A 21,088-nucleotide genomic window follows, 5' to 3' on the forward strand; every position below is an offset into this window, starting at 1 on the left:
TTTGACCTGTTTGGGAAGCCCACCCACCCAAGTTGAGGACATCTGTCCAAGGAATACTTTACCAGATGGGCCGCAAATGACTGTGGGGAGGGAGAGGCTGCACCCCAGGAGTCTTCCAGAAAGGCCAGCTGCCTTTGTAACCTAGAACATGGGAATTCAGCCTGAGCTGGGAGTGACGCAGGGTTTTCTGGGACCTGTCCGTCACTGGGCAGCGTCTTCTAGACAGCAGTCCACAGGGGTGCATTTGAAACCCGCCTGCCCACGCGTCATGCTTGACGACAGCAGAAGCTGGTTAGAGTCCAGGGCTTAGAGTCCAGAGGAGGGAACAGAGGAGACAAAAGCTGGTGCATGCCTGCATAGACAAAGACCCCGGCGGCTGGCCAGCCAGCTGGACTCGGGCTCAACTCCGCCACGCAGGAGAGGTGCTCACAGCCGGCACCGCTCGACCACGCTTCTTTCTGGGTCTGCCAAGCGTGGAGTCATTGCTGCTTGGGTGAGAGTGGCCTCTCTTGGTGGAGTGTGGCCAGCCTGGGCTGACCTTGCTTTCCTACAGATGGGCTATGTGCGGGAGTATATTCTGTGGGCAGCATCCAAGTCCCAGCTCCTGGCACACCAGTTCATCTGGAACATGAAGACGAACATCTATGTGGATGAAGAGGGGCACCAGAAAGACCGTGAGTGCCTGTCCCTCGGACCCCACCCCGTCCTCACTACCTGCCCAGGGTCATCATTCCTCCACTCCCACCTCTGACCCCTGCCTGGCCCCCAAGACCCTGTGGCTCCATCTGCAGCTCCACGGGCAGCGCTTCCCAACCCAGGTCATCTCAGGACCCTCACACCCTTGAAAACTACAGACCCTCAAAGAGCTTGGGTTTATGTGGCCTTGGGCTATCCATGCTCACCAACATTAGAAATTAAAAATAGAGGGCTTCCCTGGTGGCGCAGTGGTTAAGAATCTGCCTGCCAATGCAGGGGACAAGGGTTTGAGCCCTGGTCTGGGAAGATCCCACATGCCGTGGAGCAACTAAGCCCGTGCGCCACAACTACTGAGCCTGTGCTCTAGAGCCCGCGAGCCACAACTACTGAGCCAGTGTGCCACAACTACTGAAGCCCGCACGCCTAGAGCCCATACTCCGCAACAAGAGAAGCCACCGCAGTGAGAAGCCCGCGCACCGCAACGAAGAGTAGCCCCCGCTCGTCGCAACCAGAGAAAGCCTGCGTGCAGCAACAAAGCCCCAAAGCAGCCAAAATTAAAAATAAAAAAAAAAAAAATAGAGACCCATCTCACATAAACATAACTTTTAAAGAAGTGAGCGAGAAGAGTAGCATTGTTTAACACGTTTACAGGCCCCTTTAGTGCCTGTGGGAGATGAGGTCATCAGTGCGGTGCGAGAGCCCCTCACTCTGCCTCTGCATTTCATGTCAGAATATGCTGTTTGGGCTGAAGTGGCTGCAGGAGATTGGGCCTTGCTGACCCGTAGTTGGAAACGGAGGAGTGTCTTGTGTTCAGGCCCCCATGGGTGCTCCCCGCCAATGCTACCAAGCTTGGCGGGACGGTTTCTCAAGGGTTCAGTGCAGTGAGGAGTCTGAACCGTGTTATGAGCCTCGCTCTCTGTTCATCCAGCCCCTGCTTGCCCTGCACTCGCCCCTCGCAGGACCTGTAACACCCACTGTGGTCACACCCAACGTGCAGGGCAGGGTCTCCAGTGCTGACGCATTTCGTGACACAGTATTTAAAGATCCTGTGTGTGGAGCCCCAGCTGCCTCACAGGACAGAAACGTTTCTGAGTGCTGGGAAACTGTCAGGCTTTTTTGTCAAGTTTAACAAAGTTTTGTAGTTGTTTTCCTTAAATGGCAGATTCATTTTATTGATTTTCAAGAAAATATCTGCCATAAGTCTACGTCTGAGTGACTTTACCTTATCTCTTAGTCACTCCTTCAAGTAAAAATGACGGTCTCTGGAAGAGGGGACAGTCAGATGCAGGTACTCCCCTGAGACCACCACACGCTTCAGGTGCGGCCCCCGTGAGCATCCGTGATCCTGGGGCCCTCCACTCGCCACAGCCTCACGGGCATCAGCACCCTGAGGAGGGCAGACCTCCTCTGGGTGGGGTCTGGAGAGAGGGTCCCTGGGACTGCAGGCTCACCCTCGGTTTCTCTGCAGCTGACATTGGCGACCTCCTGGAACAGCTGGTGGAAGAGATCACAAGCTCCTTGTCTGGCCCGGCCAAGGACTTCTACCAGCGTGAATTCGACTTCTTCAACAAAATCACTAACGTGTCAGCCATCATCAAGTAAGTGGCATCTTCTCCAGGCCCCACTTGCGGGAGCTGCCCAAGGAGCTTTGTAGACTCCTGACGTCCCCCGCTAAGGAACAGCCAGACAGGGAGTTTGCTTCCACCGTCCAGGGCCCCCGTGGGCATAGCAGATGCACAGAAAACAACATCTCAGGTTCACTTTGGGTCTTGCCCAAGCCTGAGGACATCTGCTCTCCAGGTTCTGATGGTCCCCGTGGTGTTAGGGAAACCAGACTCCTTTGCAGCCCCGAGGTCCTTTCTTGATTGACCTCCTGGGCCCTCATTCACGTGGAGCAGACGCCAACCTTGGAGGTCTTGGCCACCCATTTGTGCAGGATGGGGCCCCGGGGTTGCGGATGCTGGCCGAGCGCCTGGGGAGGCAGCAGGGGAGCCCTAGTGCTGTTCCTCCAGGCGCCTAGTCGCCACACTGTCCCCAGTGCTCAGGCTCCCCCGCTACCCCATCACTGCGGGCCATGTGTCCCATGGTCCTCTCCTGACCAGTTCTAAGCAGAGCGGCAACGTGGCTGCAGAGATGGAGGGTCAGGGTGGACTCCCTGGGCCTCTGCCACGTGAGAGGCGTGATTCCATTTCACTCGCCTTGTCGTGGGGCGCAGAGGTCTGAGGGTCTGCCCGAGGCCACACTGCCAGTAAACCACGTAGCCCGCAGCCTGACCCCCACAGCATTGCACACCCCCTTCCCCTGCCCCAGGTGGCAGAGTGCAGGGCTAGGGCCCTCGGACAGGAGGGCCTGTCTGTGCCCCGAAGCCACAGACACCAGCGTCTGTGTCTTGTTCTCCAGGCCCTACCCTAAAGGTGACGAGAGGAAGAGGGCTTGTCTGTCGGCTCTGTCTGAAGTGAAGGTGCAGCCTGGTGAGCAGTGCTCGAGGCCAGTGGGACGGGGGTCTGGGGGACCCTGGGTGCCCGGCACCCCTCTCCAGAACCTGCCCCTGCCAGTGGTCACTCTTGGTTCTCCTAGCTACAGTTGAAGGCCGAGGCCCTGTCCTTGGCAGCTGTGGTTCTAGAAGTTTCCTGAGCTCCAGTGTAACAGAAGTAACGCAGGCCACACAGTGGGCTTAGGGAGGAGCGGGGGTGTCCCAGGTGTGCTAGGGCTTGTGGGATGAGGGGGCCCATGCCCCCCTCCCTGCTGCTCTTGCCACGTGGTCAGATCCGTGTCTTTTCAAGACAAGATGGGAACCCAGACGTCACCGCACAGCTCTCCGTTCTTAAGTCTTACACATTCGTTCTTCAAAACCCTGGCCTTGCACACTTGCCCACTGCCCACCTCAGTGGTGGGCACCAGTGCAGGGCCCTGGGTGGGCCTCTCCTGACTGTGCTGAGCCCTGCCCAGCCCCGCCCCAGAGAACACTCAGCCTCCCAGAGGACACCATGCTGCTGGGTCGTGTCCCCGAGGCACTGGGGAGCCAGCTGGGCTCTAGAGCAGAGTGGAGCTCGGGCCGTTTGAGGGAGGCTGGGCTGGCGAGGGAAGGAGGGTGGATGAGGTGGGGGCCTGCATGCTCCCCAGGGGCCCAGTCCCTCCCACCAGGACCCCGCCTCAAGCACCCCCACCTCCGGGGGCTCGGGGAACTGTGGTCCCTGACCAGGAAGGGTCTTCTCTCGACCTGCGCTGACAGGGTCGAGCTGGGGGTGTCAGGTGGGTGGGTGCTGGGGCTCCTGTGTCCTGTGGCATTGGCGGCCAGTGGCTTGAGAAGCTGAGGGTTTAGGGTGTCCTCTTGGAGAAGCGTCTGCGGGAGGTGGTTGCCCCATGTGGAATGTCAGGATGGGCCCAGGGAAACAGCACAGAGTCAGGGAAGACAGCCTTACCGGCCTCGGAACAAGGAGTCGGCGGTGCCGCAGGCAAGGCCCTTGAGGCCTCAGCACAGCCCCGTCTGCTGGGAAAGCTTCATCCTGGTCGGGCCCTGGGATGTCCCTTCTGTCCCTCATAGGCTGCTACCTACCCAGCAACCCCGAGGCCATCGTGCTGGACATCGACTACAAGTCCGGGACGCCCATGCAGAGGTGAGGCACCCCCCGCAAACTCCCCCTCACGGGCTCCCATTCCCTGTCACTTGCGCCCCATTCTGTTTTGTTTTCCAGCGCTGCAAAGGCCCCATATCTGGCTAAGTTCAAGGTGAAACGATGCGGAGTTAGTGAACTTGAGAAGGAAGGTCAGTGGGGCACGTCCGATGTAGTTTGGGGTCCCCATGAACGGTGACAGCCTCCGGCCAGTCAGTCTGGGCCCTTGTCTGGGGGTGGCAGGCACGTGTGCAGTGACAGAGGCCCCAGGGAGGACTGGTCGGCTTGGCTGCCGTGAGAGTGACCGCAGGCTGGCAGCCTCCACAGCAGGAGTCGATTCTCTCCGTCTGGAGGCCGAGGTGTCAGCAGGGCCCTGCTCCCTCCTGAAGTGCTGTGAAGGATCCTTCCGGCCTCTTCCCGGGACAGGGCATGGTTGTTCTTCAGCTGTGGCTGCCACATACATCACACTCTGCAGTTCTGGGGGGGCATGAATGTTGGGAGCACAGCAGCACAAGGGTGTGGCCCTGGGTCCTTGCTCCTCAGCTGTTCTTAGGAAGAGACCCTGGCCCCGTGGCCCCACCCACTGACCCCTGGTGTCTGCTGGGCCTCGTTGGCCTCTTTAGGGTTTTGCAGAGATGATCCCTAAGGTTCTGTGTTGCTTCAGGCACATGATCAGGGCTCGCCCCCAGCATCCTCAGAGGGCCTCTCTGCCCGCCGCTGACAGGCACCCTCTCCCTGTGCAGGTCTGCGGTGCTGCTCAGACTCCGAGGATGAGGGCAGCACGCAGGAGGCCGATGGCCAGAAAATCTCCTGGCAAGCAGCCATCTTCAAAGTGGGAGACGACTGCCGTCAGGTAGTGGGCTGGGCAGGCAGGGCAGGGCCGGGGGTGTGCGGGGCTGGGGCAGGCCCGCCTCTCTCCAAGGCTCCAGGCACACTTCTCAGCATCACACAGAAATAGGAATCCTTGGTTCCCCATTTGGTTCTGTTGCCTTGGAGTACATCAGGGCTTTCTGCTAAACCCGGAGGCCTCTCCAGTGGCCCCCCTCCCGCTGTACACCCTGGCTGCTCAGGGAGAACTGCCCCGGGGGAATGGGTGCCCCTTACTCACACCCACCGCCAGGCAGTGCATCCTTGCAGTCTGCCCAGGGAGCAGTGGGCAGTGAGGCTCACCGGGGCCTCCCTCCCTCCTCCCCCTCCCCCTCACTGGGCAGGGCCGCAGGCATCTGGAGCCAGCAGCCCACTACGACCCTGAGTCTCTCCTGGTTCCCAGGACATGCTGGCCCTGCAGATCATCGACCTCTTCAAAAACATCTTCCAGCTGGTTGGCCTGGATCTCTTCGTCTTTCCGTACCGGGTGGTGGCCACCGCCCCTGGTGTAAGTTTCCCAAGCAGTTGCTTGGGCGCTGCCCCTGTCCCTCGCCCTGTGGTGTGCCCGCAGCCTGAGCCTCGGCCTTTCCTCCCTAGTGCGGGGTGATCGAGTGCATCCCTGACTGTACCTCTCGGGACCAGCTGGGCCGCCAGACCGACTTTGGCATGTACGACTATTTCACACGCCAGTACGGGGATGAGTCCACGCTGGCCTTCCAGCAGGTGGGCAGCAGCGCGGCCCCACTGCCCGCCAGCCCCAGCTCCTGCATTGGTCAGCACCCTGTTTTCCAAGTCCTCGTATGTCTGGGGGTAAAACCAGGGCATCTGTAACCTTCCTTGGGATGAAAGGCATGCCTTGAGAGGGGCTCCCCAGGAGAAAGCTGACAGGAGTTGAAGGGGGGAAGGGGCCACAGCCCTGCACCTCAGATGCACCCACTTGTCACTCCGACTACCAAGGTCTGGCTTGCTGATCTAGGTGCAGGCCCAGGGGTTCCAGGGTGCCCACAGGCCCAAGAGGGCACAGCTCCAGGGCACCCTGAGCATGCTGTCTCTGCACAGGCACGCTATAACTTCATCCGCAGCATGGCTGCCTACAGCCTCCTGCTGTTCCTGCTGCAGATCAAGGACCGGCACAACGGCAACATCATGCTGGACAAGAAGGGCCACATCATCCACATCGGTGGGTGGGCATCCTGCCGCGGGGGCACCGGGGCAGGGGCTCTGGGGGTTGGGGAGCTGGGCTTCCTTTCCAGCCGCTGCTCCCCAGTGTCCCCAGGAAACAGCGGCTACAGGGCATACACCCAGCTTTGCCCTGCAGCTGATCCCAGCACGATGGCTCTTTGGGATATTGCAGACTTTGGCTTCATGTTTGAAAGCTCCCCGGGTGGCAACCTCGGCTGGGAACCAGACATCAAGCTGACGGACGAGATGGTGATGATCATGGGGGGCAAGATGGAGGCCACCCCCTTCAAGTGGTTCATGGAGATGTGTGTCCGCGGCTACCTGGCCGTGCGGTGAGCCCCGCGGGTGGGGTGGGGGGCGGGGAGGGGCTTCCATACTGGGCCCGTTCATCCAGCAAGCCCCACCCACTCCTCAAAGTTCTCCTCGGGTCATCTCAGGCCTTTGGTGGACACAGAACTGGGGTTGGGGCAGGGGGATGCACGGGAGGCCCCCTGAGGCCTTGCCTTCCTGTCACGTCTCTGCCACCTGTGCCAGCAGCATCTTGCTCCAGGCACCAGTGACCCGCCACATTCTGCATCTCCCAGGCTTGGCCTCGCCTGCCGACGCCTTGGGGCCCCTCTGAGCACCCCACCTGCCCTTCCTCCCTAGCCTGAGCCCCTGCACCCCCAGGCTGCGTGCCGGGGACTCAGGTCCTGGCTTCCAAGTGTCATGTGGCTGACGCCACAGAGCAGTGTGGGGACACCTGGACTCCAACCCGAGTCTGCTGAAGCCTGCATGGCGCGTACGCAGTTCCCTTCAAGAAGGGAGGATCCCTTCCTTAGCCAGGCACAGAACCATGGCAGGGGCCGAGGGCAGGCCCTGGGCAGGGGCTGCATGTTGACCACAGGCAGGGCCCCCACCCAGGCTGGCCTCTGTCCACCTCCTTCCCTGCCTCTCCCCAGGCCCTACATGGACGCCGTCGTCTCTCTGGTCACTCTCATGCTGGACACGGGCCTTCCCTGCTTCCGCGGCCAGACAATCAAGCTCTTGAAGTAGGTCCGGCAGGCAGGCCACTTGGGGGCGGCTGTCCCCTGAGATGGGAGCCCTTCGACTGCTGGTAATGGGGACTGTTATCGAGGCCAAGTGCTCCCCCTTGGACGCCCAGACAGACGGGGTCCTGGGTGAGGAGCTGTCCCCAGACCTTCCATGTGTGAGGTGCCTTGACTTAGGCGGAGGATGTACCCTGCAGCCCTTCGTCCCTCAAGGGTGTGTCTGCGCCAAGCCCCGGGGCTGCAGTGGCTCAGCCCCCTGCCAGTCCTACCCTGGCTGCAGGCCGCTGGGCCCAGGAGGTTCTGGGAAGGGGCCCAAGCCCTCCAGGCCAGCTGGGAACCGTGTCCCCACAGGAGGCCAGGCCACTAAGTGCAGCCCACCGGCCAGACCACGTCCCTGCAGGGAGGGCAGCCTGGAGCCCTGGGGGCAGCAGCCCTGACACGGCCCTTCCCCCCACCAGGCACAGGTTCAGCCCCAACATGACAGAGCGAGAGGCCGCAAATTTCATTCTAAAGGTCATTCAGAGCTGCTTCCTCAGCAACAGGCAAGTCACCCTGTCCTGCCCCACCCATGCACCCGTGTCACCTATCCAGTGTTCAGTGGGCACCTGTGCAGGCCCCCACCTGGGCCAGGTGACAGGATGCACTGCCCCGAGACGCCCAGCCCAGCGGGGCAGGAAGTGAGTTCTGAGAGGCTTCAACCCCTTCAGCTGCTGTGGGGGCCGTGACAGGAGGGGCCTGGTGGGGGAACTGGGGCCACTAGAAGTGGTGGGGCCAGGCCTCAGTGACAGGCCTGGGAACAGGCTCCCAGGGGCTGTGACAGTCGAAGGTGGCCTTGAGGTTTATAGGCTCAACAACAGAGTGAGCGAGGGGAGTCCAGGCCCCAGGAGGTGCAGAGGCCCCAGGTCCACACCCTCGGGACAGAGAACTGGCTCCGGTGGACCCGCCGAGGTCCAGTGGCACAGGAGCGCCACTTGGTTTTGCTGACTGGGGAGCAGAGAAGTGGGGTGGCTCAGGGCAGCAGGAGGGGTTTGGAGGGCAGCATGAGGCAGGCTCTCCTGATGGTGATGTGAGGCAGGGCGGAGGGGGAGTGCACAGACCCCTTCCAGCCACATGCGAGGCCCCAAGGCTGGGAGTCAACTCCTACAGACGCACCCCCGGGCCACATCCCGGGCCCCAGGACTGAGGGTAGGCGTCTGGCTGAGGAAGGGCATCCTCTTGAGCCCACTTTGGGGCCCATGAGCAAGGAGGAGACGGGGCATAACAGGGAGGCTGTGGCCATGGGTGAGGGAGCAAGCGTCCCAGGGAGAGAGGGGCTGGTGGGCAGACAAAAAGTCTGCGATCGGGCACTCGACCTCCAGGGGTGTAGCAGGGTGGCTCAGGGGGTCAGGTCCCCAGACCAGCACAGGCCCCTCACAATCCCCTCTGCTCTCTGCTCCCAGGAGCCGGACCTATGACATGATCCAGTACTATCAGAACGACATCCCCTACTGAGGGGCAGAGTGCCGCAATCACTGCTTGCTGCTGCGCACGGCCTGCCACCTCATCCGGCGGACAGATGGGCCGAGATGCCCCTGCAGAGCCCGGCAACCCGCTGCCTCCCGAGGTGTCGCCTACATGGCCCGTGTGGCTGGAATGACAATCAGAGCCAGTCTTTGCGCAGGTGTGAGCTGTGCTTACACTGGACACATTCCCTACCTGTCTTGTTCTCAGAGGTACATGAAGTATTTTCTTGTGTATAAAAAATGGAAAAATTATATTTAACCTAAGATTCAACCAACGTGAACAAAATAAAAACAAAAAAACTGCGTTGGAACCAATCCAGTACTAAGTGCACATTCAGCTAGGGGTGGGGGGCGCCCGCCCAGGAGCCTCGCAGCCAAGTGGGGCCATCCCCGGTGCCCCGGCTGTGAGCTTCACAAAGACGACTCACCACAGCACAGATGTACCGAAAATAGCACTGTATTTTCCCTGATGGCTCTCAGGGCTCCCGCAGAGGGCTCCCGCAGAGGCCACCCGGCCGCCCCATTCTCATCTCTCCTCCGTAGGCGTTGCTCTGCATCCTGCCTCTGCTCCGGTCCTTCCCGGTGTCCCTCTTGACCACCTTCAGGTCCTCTACTCCAGGACACCACCGTCCTCACGCACCAACCTCCCCGCAGTGTCCATCCCCACCCACGTGACCCTCCAAAGACCCAAAACTAAAAAAACGATGACAAAATACCTAGAAATAAGTCACACAAAAGATTGGTTAAAAAGCAGGTAAGGACTTCCCTGGTGTCTCAGCGGTTAAGAATCTGCCTGCCAATGCAGGGGACATGGGTTCAAGCCCTGGTCTGGGAAGATCCCACATGCCGCGGAGCAACTAAGCCCGTGTGCCACAACTGCTGAGCCTGTGCTCTAGAGCCCGCAAGCCACAGCAGCTGAGCCCACGTGCCACAAGTACAGAAGCCTGTGCGCCTAGAGCCCGTGCTTCACAACAAGAGAAGCCACTGCAATGCCAAGCCTGCGCACTGCAACAGAGTAGCCCCTGCTCGCCACAACTAGAGAAAGCCCGCACACAGCATCGAAGACCCAGCACAGCCAAAAATAATTAATTTTAAAAAGTAATTTTTAAAAAAAAGGTAAGATACAGGTGAAGAGACAACCAATCAATGAAAGGCAGAACAATGAAATTACCAAAAATGAGGCATAAAGAAAAGGAGAGTTGAATGAGACGCTCCAGTCACCCACAACAGGATTCCAGAGTTGGTGAAAAACACCCAGCTGCAGGAAGCACAATATAAATAAATATAAAGAAGCAGCCAATATGTAAGTTAAAAAAACTTTTTAAAATATTAAATTAATCCAAAAGAAGGCAGGAAAGGAAAAAGAAAAGATGGGACAAAAAGTTTTGCAATAGCAGACGACAGTCCCACTGCATCATTAATTCTGTTAGGTATGGACAACTAAGCACTCCAGTCAGGAGGCAGGAATTATAAACATGGATAAACATGAGACCCAATTATATGCTGATGACAAGCAGTGCACTTTATAGTCATGGACCTGACGCAGAAGTAGAGGAAATAGATTCACCATCATTGTGTGTACGTGTGTTTCCGAAGCAAAATTTGACAGAATTCAGGGGAGAAATAAACTAATAGAGCTGGAGATTTCAACATCCTTCTCTGCACAAGTGATAGAACACAGGATGCCGTCACACATGTAGCCCTGATGGCGATTATGAAATGCAGTCCAGGGCTTCCCTGGTGGCGCAGTGGTTGAGAATCTGCCTGCTAATGCAGGGGACACGGGTTCGAGCCCTGGTCTGGGAGGATCCCACATGCCGCGGAGCAACTAGGCCCGTGAGCCACAACTACTGAGCCTGCGCGTCTGGAGCCTGTGCTACACAACAAGAGAGGCTGCAATAGTGAGAGGCCCGCGCACCGCGATGAAGAGTAGCCTCCACTTGCCACAACTAGAGAAAGCCCTCGCACGGAAACGAAGACCCAACACAGCAAAAATTAATTAATGAAATGCAGTCCGTCAGCAGCAGCACCCCATCCGTACCTGTTCACCACGTCAGGCTGATCCCACGGAATTGTTAGGAATCAATATCTGGAAGAACGCTAAATACTTAGATATTGAAAGAGTGGAGCTGAAACACCAGACAAAATACACGTAAGAGCCAAGGCGATGATCCGAGTTAAATGCTTTAAGGTCGGGTTTGGGGAGGTGGGTAGAGGTGAGCCCGTTCAAGTAGAAAGGAAAGCAGAATATCGGGTGTGACTTCCAGAAAGATCAAACAGAAGACCAGGAAGAGGGGGGAGCATAGGAAGTGCAGGACAAACACACTATAAAATGTAGAAACACACGCGAACACAGTAGAACTGATTTGAAACCACAATACTTGGAAAGAAAGCCTGTCAAACGGGCTTTAAAATGAAAGTCAATTGAATGGCACGTCCAAGACTCCGGCAATATGGCAAATTATACATCTTGAAAAGTTAGAAATGCTATTTACAGTACTGGGTAGAAAAATCTAAATCCACAAGCTGACAAGCAAATAGATTTCTTTAGAGACAGAAAACAAAATGAAATTTAAAATCTTAAAACAGTCAAGTTCCTCTTTCGATGACACAGGAGACAAAAGACCAACCCAAGAGCCTGATACCTTCGAGGAGTTTCTGGGGAAGCTTGGTCCACACTCAGGACGGGGTGTACCCAAAACATCACTCCCTTGATGTGAGTGTCTGCGAAAAACTCTGAAATGCTTAAAGGTGATATACTGACAGCTGTCCCCTTAGACAATACTGTGTTTCACCACCTCTGTTCAGCTCTTGGCACTGGGGGCCCTCGCCAGTCTAGTCAGGCCACAAAAGGAAACAGTGTAAGAATCTGGAAAGGAGAAATAAAACTCAGAGATGGCCTTTGTGTACATAAAAATCCAAAATAATCTGAATATAGTCAAGGTTCAGGATACAGGTTAATATACAAAAGTCAATTATGTGTGTGTATGTGTGTACATATATCTTACAACAACAAAAATGAAAACACTACCATTTACAATTGCACCCTAAACAAATACCAAGAAAAAAATCTAATGACCTATTCATAAGAAACACTGAAAACTACAAATGTTGAAAGAAAGAAGATCTAAACAAATATCCATGGGTTGGAAAACTCAATATTATACAGATGTTTGTTTCTCCCCAAATTGATCTGTAGTTTCACTGCAAATGCCAATCGAAATCCCAGAAAGTTCTGTAGTGGAAATTGGCAAGTCTAAAATCTATATGGGAATGCAAAGGTCAAAATATAGCTATTTGGATCTTGAAGACCCACAAGCTAGATATCAAGAATTATCCTTGGGCTTCCCTGGTGGCACAGTGGTTGAGAGTCCTCCTGCCGATGCAGGGGACACGGGTTTGTGCCCCCGTCTGGGAAGATCCCACATGCCGCGGAGCGGCATCCCTCTCATGAACACAGGCACAAAAATCTTTAATTATACTTAAGCCATGGAAGTTAAGACACTGTGGCTTCCTGGTTCAAGGAAAGACAAGTGAACAGTGGAAGAGATGAAGTCCAGGGATGTATACCCACATACATGCAGACACTGCAGAGCAGTCAGGGAAAGATGGTCTTTGCAATAATGGTGCATTAACTGGATAGCAGTATAGAAAATAACTCAACCTCGACTGCCTACCTCACATCAGACATAGAAATTAATTCCAGGTGGACTGGAAAGATGTACGTTAAAGGTAAACTTTAAAGGCTTTTAGAAGAAAATACAGAAGCGTGTCTTGATGACCTCAGAACACACAGATTTCTTAAGCAGAACCAAAACACTAATTTTAAAGGGGAAAAAATTAAATTGGACTCTATGAAAATACATGCCACAAACCTGGGAAGATATTTGCAATTACCTATATCTGTTCAAAGAACTTACCGCCAGAATATATAAAGAACTACTAAAAAATCAGTAAGACACAATTGAATAGAAAAATGGGCAAAAAACCTGAACAGGCATTTCACAAAAGACATTGTCCAAACAGCCAATAAACATAGTAAGAGGTGTTCAACTTCATTAGTCGTCATTGCAAATTAAAACCACAATGTGATACCCGCTCACCCCCCTGCCTGTCTGAAACATAAAATGATACATCATGTCAAGCATTGGGGCATGTGGAGCACCTGGAACTCTCAGTTGCTGCTGCTGGGTGTGAAGCATCCAGCAAGGCTGAGCAGCTCAAGCCAGCAGTTCCCCGCCTACACACATACCCAACAGACTTATGAAATCTGGGCAGGAAATAGTGTCCTGAGGTCGCTACTCCTAACAAACAAAACCTGTAAATGACCAAAATGTTCTTGGACAAGAAAGAAATCATTGTGGTTATTCATGCAGAAGAATACAGGGCAATAATGGAAATAAATGAACAACTGCAGCAGGCAGTGTGGATGCTGCTGAGCAAAAGGTACTTGCTGAATGACTCCATCTGAGGTTCCAGAACAGGCACCATTATTTGATGGTGTTAGAAGTCAGGACACAAGTTAGTTTTGAAAGAGGGAGCCACTAGGAAGGCAGGGGGAGAATCAGATGCTGGTAACATTGTTTCTTATTCTATGGAAATTCACTGAGCTACATACACTGATGACTCATATGTTTTTCTGTGTTAAAATTATTGAGGTGTAATTTTTTTCATCATAAAGCCAAGATGGGTCTCAATATGTAAGGAAGCAATAATGCCAGTGTTACACACTATCCTTCAGAAAAGAGAGGAACAAACACTTCCCTATTCATTTTTTTATGAGGGCAGCACAGCCCTGATATTAAAAAGGACCTTCTGGGACTTCCCTGGTGGTCCAGTGGTTGAGAATCTGCCTTCCAACGCAGGGGACGGGGGTTCAATCCCTGGTGGGGGAACTAAGATCCCACATGCCGCAGGGCAACTAAGCCCGCGCGCTCTAGAGCCCAAATGCTGCAGTGAGGAGCCCACACTCCATAATGAAAGATCCTGTGTACCGCAACTAAGACCCAATGCAGCCAAATAGATTAACTAATTAAAAAAAAAAAAAAAGACAAGGACCTTCCAAGAAAATCAGAAGACAGGGCAACATCCCTCTCATGAACACAGGCACAAAAATCTTTAAGTAAATTTTTTTAGTTTAACTAAATATTAGCAAATTGAACACAATGTTTAAAAAAGGACCATCATGACCAAGTGGGCCTTACCCCAGGAAGGCAAGGTTGGCTTAAGACGCAATCAGGGTCATTCACATTAACAGACTAAAGAAGGAAAACCATATGATCAATAGGTGCAGAAAAAGCACTGCACAATATTCGACACCCATTCGTAATAAAAAATCAGCAAACTTGGGAATTCCCTGACCGTCCAGTGGTTAGGACTCGGTGCTTTCACTGTTGTGCCATGGGTTCGATCCCTGGTCGGGGAACTAAGATTCCTCAAGCTGTGCTCCATGACCAAAAAAAAAAAAAAAAAAATCAGCAAACTAGAAATAGGAGAACAGTTCCTCAATCTGACAAAGATCTCTAAGAAAAACATGGTTAACATAGTCATGATGAAATATAAGATCCAGAGCAAGATCAGGGCACTCCTCACCACTTCTAATCAGCTTTGTACCGAGTGTGTGGCCAGCGGTAGACAGTTTGGAAGGAAAAAGAGAAACAGTCCTGCCTCACAGACAATAAGATTGTTTATAAAATCCTGAGGAAGCTACGGAAGAGTTTCAAAGCACTAACAAGGGAGTAGTTCAGCAATACCACAGTTTACAAGGTCCATACACAAAAGTCATTGTATTTCTATATGCCAGCAATAAACAGTTGGAAATTAAAACTAAAAAATCCTATACCATGTATAATAGCACCCCAAACATAAAATCCCTCAGAATAAATGGAAAGACATGAAAGACATTTACACTAAAAAAACCAAAATGCTGAGAAAAATTAAAAATGGAGAGAGATGTCGTCCGAGGTTTGGAAGACATTTCTCTGCAAACTTATCCTAACTTCAGTGTAATCCCAATCAAACAAATGCAAAAGGTCCTCACATCCTAAACCATACTAAGTCCCTACCTCCAGAGGCAGACAACAGGCTGAATATAAACTAAGGAAGCATGCAAGTGTTGGAAGAAGATGGGAACAGTTTCCTTCATAACCCAGAAAATCCAGGATCAGTACAGGAAAGCAAATTGTTACGAAAACAACACATAGCAAAAGAGCACCCCAAACAAAGCGAAAGACAAACTGGGGAAATATTCACAACGGATCTCGAAGGTAAAATGCATCCTAAAAATGAGCGTTGAAAAAACTGAGGGAGAATGAAACCCTACAATCCTATAGTTTTAACATGAAAAAATAATAAGAATTGTTTGCAGGAAAAGAAATGCACTTGGCCCTTAAATATAAAAAATGTGCTCAGGGCTTCCCTGGTGGCGCAGTGGTTGAGAGTCCGCCTGCCGATGCAGGGGACACGGGTTCGTGCCCCGGTCCGGCAAGATCCCACATGCCGCGGAGCGGCTGGGCCCGTGAGCCATGGCCGCTGAGCCTGGGCGTCCGGAGCCTGTGCTCCGCAACGGAGAGGCCACAACAGTGAGAGGCCCACGTACCGCCAAAACAAAACAAAACAAAAACGCACGTATGTGTGCACAGGAGATACAACTTCACTACCAAAAAAAAAAGTAAATGATAAAAATCGAGCAGCATCTGCATCAGAGACTAAGTGAAACACGAGGTCCATCTCCATTAAGCAAAACATTTACAGAAATGAAAAGACGATGCCCGCGAAGACCGCAGTGGTGAGCGCGCACGGTCCGCACAGCCCGGACGCGGGAGAGCGCCGCGGACCAAGGGGAGGAGGGGCGCCGCGGGGACTGCGTAACCACAACGCGGACGCGGGACACGGACCTCCGCGGGGACCCGCCAGCCGGTGCCCCGGGCTCTGCTCCCCGGAGGGGAGAGCGGGTTTAGTAACAATTCCTACCCCTCCCGAGTGGGCGGCGGGGCTGGAGGAACCGAAGGCCCGGCAGCCTCTCGGGACCAAGGTCCACCCGGAGGAGCCCGGCGTCCGCTGGGCCCGAGGACACATGACGCCCCCGCCCCGGTGTCTCCCATTCTCTCGCCGCCACCCCCGCGTCTCGCCGTCTCTCGCCGCCACCCCTCGCCAGTCCCCCTTCCCCTCTCCCCTCTCCTCGCCAGTCACCCCCGCCACCCCACCCCTCCGCCTGACGCCCAGAAACCACGCGGGAGACACGGGTGCTGGCGGCCGCAGCCGGCGTGATGCACTAGGCGGGCAGCAGTCCGCGCGCGCGCAGCTCCAGCAGCGGGGCCAGCGTGTAGCGCAGGCGACGGATGGCGGCGTCCGAGCCGGGGCGCATGAGCCCGCGGCGGAGGGCCGAGGGGTTCACCAGCGCCAGGTAGAGCAGCGGCAGCGCCACGACGCCCAGCAGGAGCAGCAGCAGCGTCTGCAGCGCGCCCAGCGCCCACAGCCTGCGGACCACGACGCACCGGCAGACGGGTGGTGGCGGGGCGCCGGGCGCACCCCGGACCCCAGACTCCGGCGCCGCGCCCGCCGCCGGCTCACCTGATGCCCGCCGCGCCCGCGCCGCCGAACAGCCGCTTCTGCGGGGAAGAGGGAGCGACGTACAGCTCCGCGCCGGGGAGCGGTGGGGGGAAACCCCTGGGGGAGCGGAGCCCGTGGGTGCGCGTCGCTCCGTGGGGGGCGTAGCACTACGGGGCGGGTCCCCTATGCGGGCGTGGTCCTTGGGTGGGCCGTCCCGTGGCAGGCGTGGCCGCCCAGCGAGGTTGGTATCAAGGGGAGGGTCCCTGGGGGAGGGGGGGAAAATCCCTGATGGGGTGGTCACGTGTGTGTGGGTGGCCCCGGGGGCAGGTCCCGGCTCCAGCCCGTCCCCGCCCAGGCCCGCACTCACACAGTCCGCTTTGGCCACTTCCTCCATGAGCGAGCCCGCGCATCCCTGTCCCCGGCCAGGCTGCGACTCGCACCTGTGGAGACAGGCATGGCGATGTGCCCTCTGTCCGGGCCCACAGTCACCTCCCCACACCCGACAGTCCTAACCCCTTACGGCTCCGGGTCGCCCTGCGAGGCGTCCAGCGCAGTCGCCGCCTCCATCACCTTCCCCTGCAGCTCCTGGAGGGGTTGGGAGTGAGGCCTCACACCTGGGAAGACCTTGGTGAGGCAGGCCCCGGCAGCTCCGGGGGAGGAGGCCGCAGTGGGGTCGGAGGTGAGCGGCTCTCCGAGTGGAGGGTGGCGGCACCTGCAAGACTCCGCTCTGCTCCTGGAAGCTGGCCCAGGCCTCTTCCATCCGCTGTGCGCTCTGGCATGAGGGGAGCCCTGATTAGACTCGGGGAAGTCAGCCCTCTCCACCGTCCGGCACCTGCCCAGGCCCCACCCACACCCCAAGCCGACCCTCCCACTGAGTACCCGGCTCCGCCCGCACCTGCCGCAGGGCCTCCGCCTGCCTGGCGTGCTTGGCCTCCACCAGCTCCAGTTGTTTCTTCCGGAGGATCCAGGGAAGGTCAGGAGTCCGGCACTCCCCGAGCTCGCCGCGCCAGACCCCGCCCCAACGCCCGGCCAAGAGGTTCATGCCCACCCCCGCCCGCCCTCAGCCCCAAGGCCCCGCCCTCAGGTCATCAAAGGCCCGCCCACACCAGCGCTCCTGCCCTCGGGGCCCCACCCAAGCACCTGCAAAGCCACCAGTTGGGTCCCGAGTTGCCGCTCTGCGCGCTGCGGACTCAGTTGTTCTCCATAGTAAAAGAGCTGGAGGGTGGGGCTTGTGAGGGCGGGGCTTGCGGGGCTTCTAGGGGTGGGGATTATCCTGGGAGGCGGGGACGCGGCGGAAATGGGGACGGGGACTAGGGTGGGGCTTCCTAGGGGAAGCGTGAGACGGAAGCCGTCTCCTGAAGGTACCTGGCTTGACAGCTCCTCCCACTGCTCCTGCAGCTGATGGTTTTGTTGCTCCTGGACGGGATCGAGGGGGCGGTCCGGGCCTCTCCGAGGTCCCCGCCCCCACCGCAGTCCCCGCCCCATTAAAGATCCCTCTCTTCACTGGCCCCGCCCACCAAGAGCCCCGCCCCGTCCAGGGTCCCACCCTGCTTCAGGCCCCGCCCCACACAAGGTCCTACCCCGTCCAAGGCCCCCCCCTCCCCAGGCTCCGTCGCATTCAAGGCCCCTCCCCCTTCACTGGTCCCGCCCATCCAGAGACCCGCCCCATCCAAGGTCCCGCCCCGAAGGCTCCGCCCCATTTAGGGCCCCGCCCCACCAGGTCCCGCTTGTGCTGCTCCGCAGCCTCCAGCCGCCGGCGCGCCCGGCCTGCGCGCTCCCGCGCCGCCTCTCTCGCCTCCCCGCGCAGGGCCCGCGCCGCCTGGCTCCGCTGCCGCTGCAGGCTGCGGAAGGGAAACTGAGGCTCCGCGGCCCGGGGTGACGCCGGGATGCCAGCCACCTCGCGGTGCCCCCGCACGTCGGCTCGGTCCCAAGGCCCGGGTGGAGGCGAGGAGCAGCCCTCACCTGCGCTCGCGCTCGCTCAGGTCGTCCAGGCGCGCTGTGAGGCTCTCGCTCTCGGCCTCCAGCCCGCGCACCAGCTCCTCCAGCTCCTGCTTCCGCAGGCGCCCGTCACGGTTGTCCTTCAGCAGCTGCAGCAGTAGCTCCTGCGCCTCGGCCATGCCCCGGCTCTGCCCGCCGCCGCCGCCGGACCCGCGTCACAATGGATGGAGCGCGGGGCTGTTCGGAACCGCTGCTCACGGGCAGCCATCGGACCGCGCAGGCCGGTGGGTGCTCGCACCTGAAGCAGAAGGCGAGGCTGGCTTGTTCCCGCTCGCTGCCGACGGCACTGCGGACTGAGAAGCCTCCTGTGGGAAAGAGATCAGGATCCGTAAACAGGTTCTTATCTTTGGACCCAATGATCCCACTCCTGGGAACTGAATCTAGGAAGAAAAAAATAAAATTCTTAAACCACAACGCGTTAAGTGGGTTCACTCAGGTGGGTAGTTACAGTCATCACAAAGAGGACACCACTGTAGTTACTGAAATGATGTATTTTATGTGGCATACATAGAGATATGATGTCTAGTGAAAAAAGAATATGATTTACTATGTATGCTGAAATAACTAAGATTGTAATGTACACGGATAAGATCTTTAAAGGAAACAAGAGAAAGACAAGCTATTTCATTGGTGAAATTGCAGGTAAACTTGTCCTTTTAAAGTCGGCTTTCATTTGGCCAACTTAGACTATGAAGCTGGATGCAAAAGTCCTAAATAAATTATTAGCTGACCAAATCCAAAGGGGTACATTGAAAAAAAAAAGGTACATGAAACCAAGAAGACTTTATTCCAGAGATTGTTCAAGATCAGAAAATTGACGTCATTCACCACATGGATAAAAGAGGGAGAACACCAGCTTCAGTAGAGCATTTCAGTAGGAGCAGCACGCGGGATAGAGCTCCTCATCTGTGGAAAATTTAAAGAGGGATCGAAAGGGACTCTAAACTGATGAAAGCTGCTTAGTAAACACACTCCTTAGGGAGGCAGTATTAGCAGCCTTCCCGTTAAGATTTTAAGAGACAAGAATGACCCTCCTGCTCAGGTCTAACAGTGCTGGAGGACCTACAAGGAAGCAAGAAAAAGAAATAGGAAAGTCTGAGGAGTCAGCAGATACAGCTGGATGCCTACCATAAAGCTGCCCCTCCTGCACTGCTGGTGGGAATGTAAATTAGTGCAGCCATTTTGGAGAACAGGACGGAGGTTCCTCATGAAACTAAAGATAGAGTTGCCGGGACTTCCCTGGTGGCACAGTGGTTAAGAATCCGCCTGCCGGGCTTCCCTGGTGGCGCAGTGGTTGAGAGTCCGCCTGCCAATGCAGGGGACACAGGTTCGTGCCCCGGTCCAGGAAGATCCCACATGCCACGGAGTGGCTGGGCCCGTGAGCCATGGCCGCTGAGCCTGTGCGTCCGGAGCCTGTGCTCCACAACGGGAGAGGCCACAACAGTGAGAGGCCCGCGTACCACTAAAAAAAAAAAAAAAAAAAGAAAAGAAAAAGAAAAAAAGAACCCGCCTGCCAATGCATGGGACATGGGTTTGAGCCCTGGTCCGGGAAGATCCCACATGCTGCGGAGCAACTAAGCCCGTGCACCACAACTACTGAATCTGCGCTCTAGAGCCTGCAAGCCACAACTACTGAAGCCTGCGCGCCTACAGCCCGTGCTCCACAACAAGAGAAGTCACGGCAATGAGAAGCCCGCACACCACAATGAAGAGTAGCCCCCAGTCGCCTCAACTAGAGAAAGCCCACGTGCAGCAGCAAAGACCCAACGCAACCAAAACTAAATTAAAAAAAAAAAAAAGAGTTGCCATATGATCCAACAGCCCCACTCCTGGGCATATATCCAGACAAAACTCTAATTCGAAAAGATACATGCACCCCAGTGTTCATTGCAGCATTACTTACAACAGCCAAGACACGTAAACAACTGACAGATGACTAGATAAAGAAGATGTGGTATATATACAACAGAATACTACTCAGCCATCAAAAAGAATGAAATAATGCCATTTGCAGCAACATGGATGGACATAGAGATGATCATACTAAGTGAAATAAGTCAGAAAGAAAAAGACAAATACCATATGATATCACTTATATGTGGAATCTAAAATATGACACAAATGAACTTACCTATGAAACAGAAATAGAGTCACAGACATAGAGAACAGACTTGTGGTTGCCAAGGGGGAGGGGAGTGGGGGAGGGATGGATTGGGAGTTTGGGATTAGCAGATGCAAACTATTTTATATAGGATGGATAAACAACAAGGTCCTACTGTATAGCACAGGGAACTATATTCAATATCCTGTGATAAACCGTAATGGAAAAGAAAAAAATAAATAAAAAGGTGCTGGTGTGAGTGCCCCACACCCCCCCTCCAGTTCTGCGGCTTGGTTTCTCCACCTGTAAAGTGGGGCTGTTACCAGACTCCCTCATAGAGCCAGGGGGCCAGTGACTCACACCACACGGCTGAGGCTCTGAGCCTGGCACCATCACTGGCTCCAGCGTTGGACGTCCAGCCCCAGAAGGTGGCGCCGAGCTCCTGAAAGTCTGGTCCCGACCGAGATGTGAACCCTGCGAAGCACCATCTCATTGATAATTTTTGTATCGATTACATATGAAATACCGTGAATATACTGGGCTCAA

The 21,088-nt window shown here is 55.7% G+C and overlaps 2 protein-coding genes across 6 annotated transcripts in view; one reads left to right on the forward strand and one right to left on the reverse strand.

Annotated features, from left to right (window-relative positions):
• Positions 1–9,211, forward strand: part of PI4KA (phosphatidylinositol 4-kinase alpha) — a 94,989-nt gene extending 85,778 nt beyond the window's left edge. For 3 of the 5 annotated variants that reach the window (XM_060311176.1, XM_030836312.2, XM_060311177.2), the window contains 13 exons: positions 554–674; positions 2,165–2,294; positions 3,097–3,167; positions 4,241–4,313; positions 4,392–4,462; positions 5,054–5,163; positions 5,581–5,685; positions 5,775–5,900; positions 6,237–6,357; positions 6,532–6,691; positions 7,301–7,390; positions 7,849–7,932; positions 8,830–9,211. In XM_060311176.1, the coding sequence (XP_060167159.1) occupies positions 554–674; positions 2,165–2,294; positions 3,097–3,167; positions 4,241–4,313; positions 4,392–4,462; positions 5,054–5,163; positions 5,581–5,685; positions 5,775–5,900; positions 6,237–6,357; positions 6,532–6,691; positions 7,301–7,390; positions 7,849–7,932; positions 8,830–8,881 (1,314 nt within the window). In that variant the 3' untranslated portion in view covers positions 8,882–9,211. Of the gene's footprint in view, positions 1–553; positions 675–2,164; positions 2,295–3,096; positions 3,168–4,240; positions 4,314–4,391; positions 4,463–5,053; positions 5,164–5,521; positions 5,686–5,774; positions 5,901–6,236; positions 6,358–6,531; positions 6,692–7,300; positions 7,391–7,848; positions 7,933–8,829 lie in introns of those variants that run through there. The other 2 variants (XM_060311175.1, XR_009566541.1) reach the window with 2 other exon arrangements.
• Positions 9,212–16,165: 6,954 nt separating this feature from the next.
• On the reverse strand, positions 16,166–18,580 carry TMEM191C (transmembrane protein 191C). Its single transcript, XM_060311074.1, has 10 exons — positions 18,406–18,580; positions 18,161–18,284; positions 17,809–17,859; positions 17,584–17,658; positions 17,339–17,395; positions 17,156–17,215; positions 16,964–17,028; positions 16,811–16,883; positions 16,465–16,502; positions 16,166–16,370 (listed from the first exon to the last, which is right to left on the reverse strand). Exons 1-10 carry the CDS (start codon positions 18,558–18,560, stop codon positions 16,166–16,168), a joined length of 903 nt encoding a protein of 300 aa, XP_060167057.1. The 5' UTR covers positions 18,561–18,580.
• Between the last annotated feature and the right edge of the window lie 2,508 nt (positions 18,581–21,088).

The sequence above is a fragment of the Globicephala melas genome, chromosome 13 (assembly GCF_963455315.2).
Source record: "Globicephala melas chromosome 13, mGloMel1.2, whole genome shotgun sequence".
In the NCBI taxonomy this organism is placed as follows: Eukaryota; Metazoa; Chordata; class Mammalia; order Artiodactyla; family Delphinidae; genus Globicephala; species Globicephala melas.

Coding starts and splice junctions, on each gene's coding strand:
- TMEM191C (XM_060311074.1), bottom strand. CDS start 18,560: ATGGCCGAGGCGCAGGAGCTACTGCTGCAGCTGCTGAAGGACAACCGT. Junction 17,216..17,338: donor AGGCGGAGGCCCTGCGGCAG/GTGCGGGCGGAG, acceptor CCCTCATGCCAG/AGCGCACAGCGGATGGAAGA. Junction 17,029..17,155: donor AGCAGAGCGGAGTCTTGCAG/GTGCCGCCACCC, acceptor CAACCCCTCCAG/GAGCTGCAGGGGAAGGTGAT.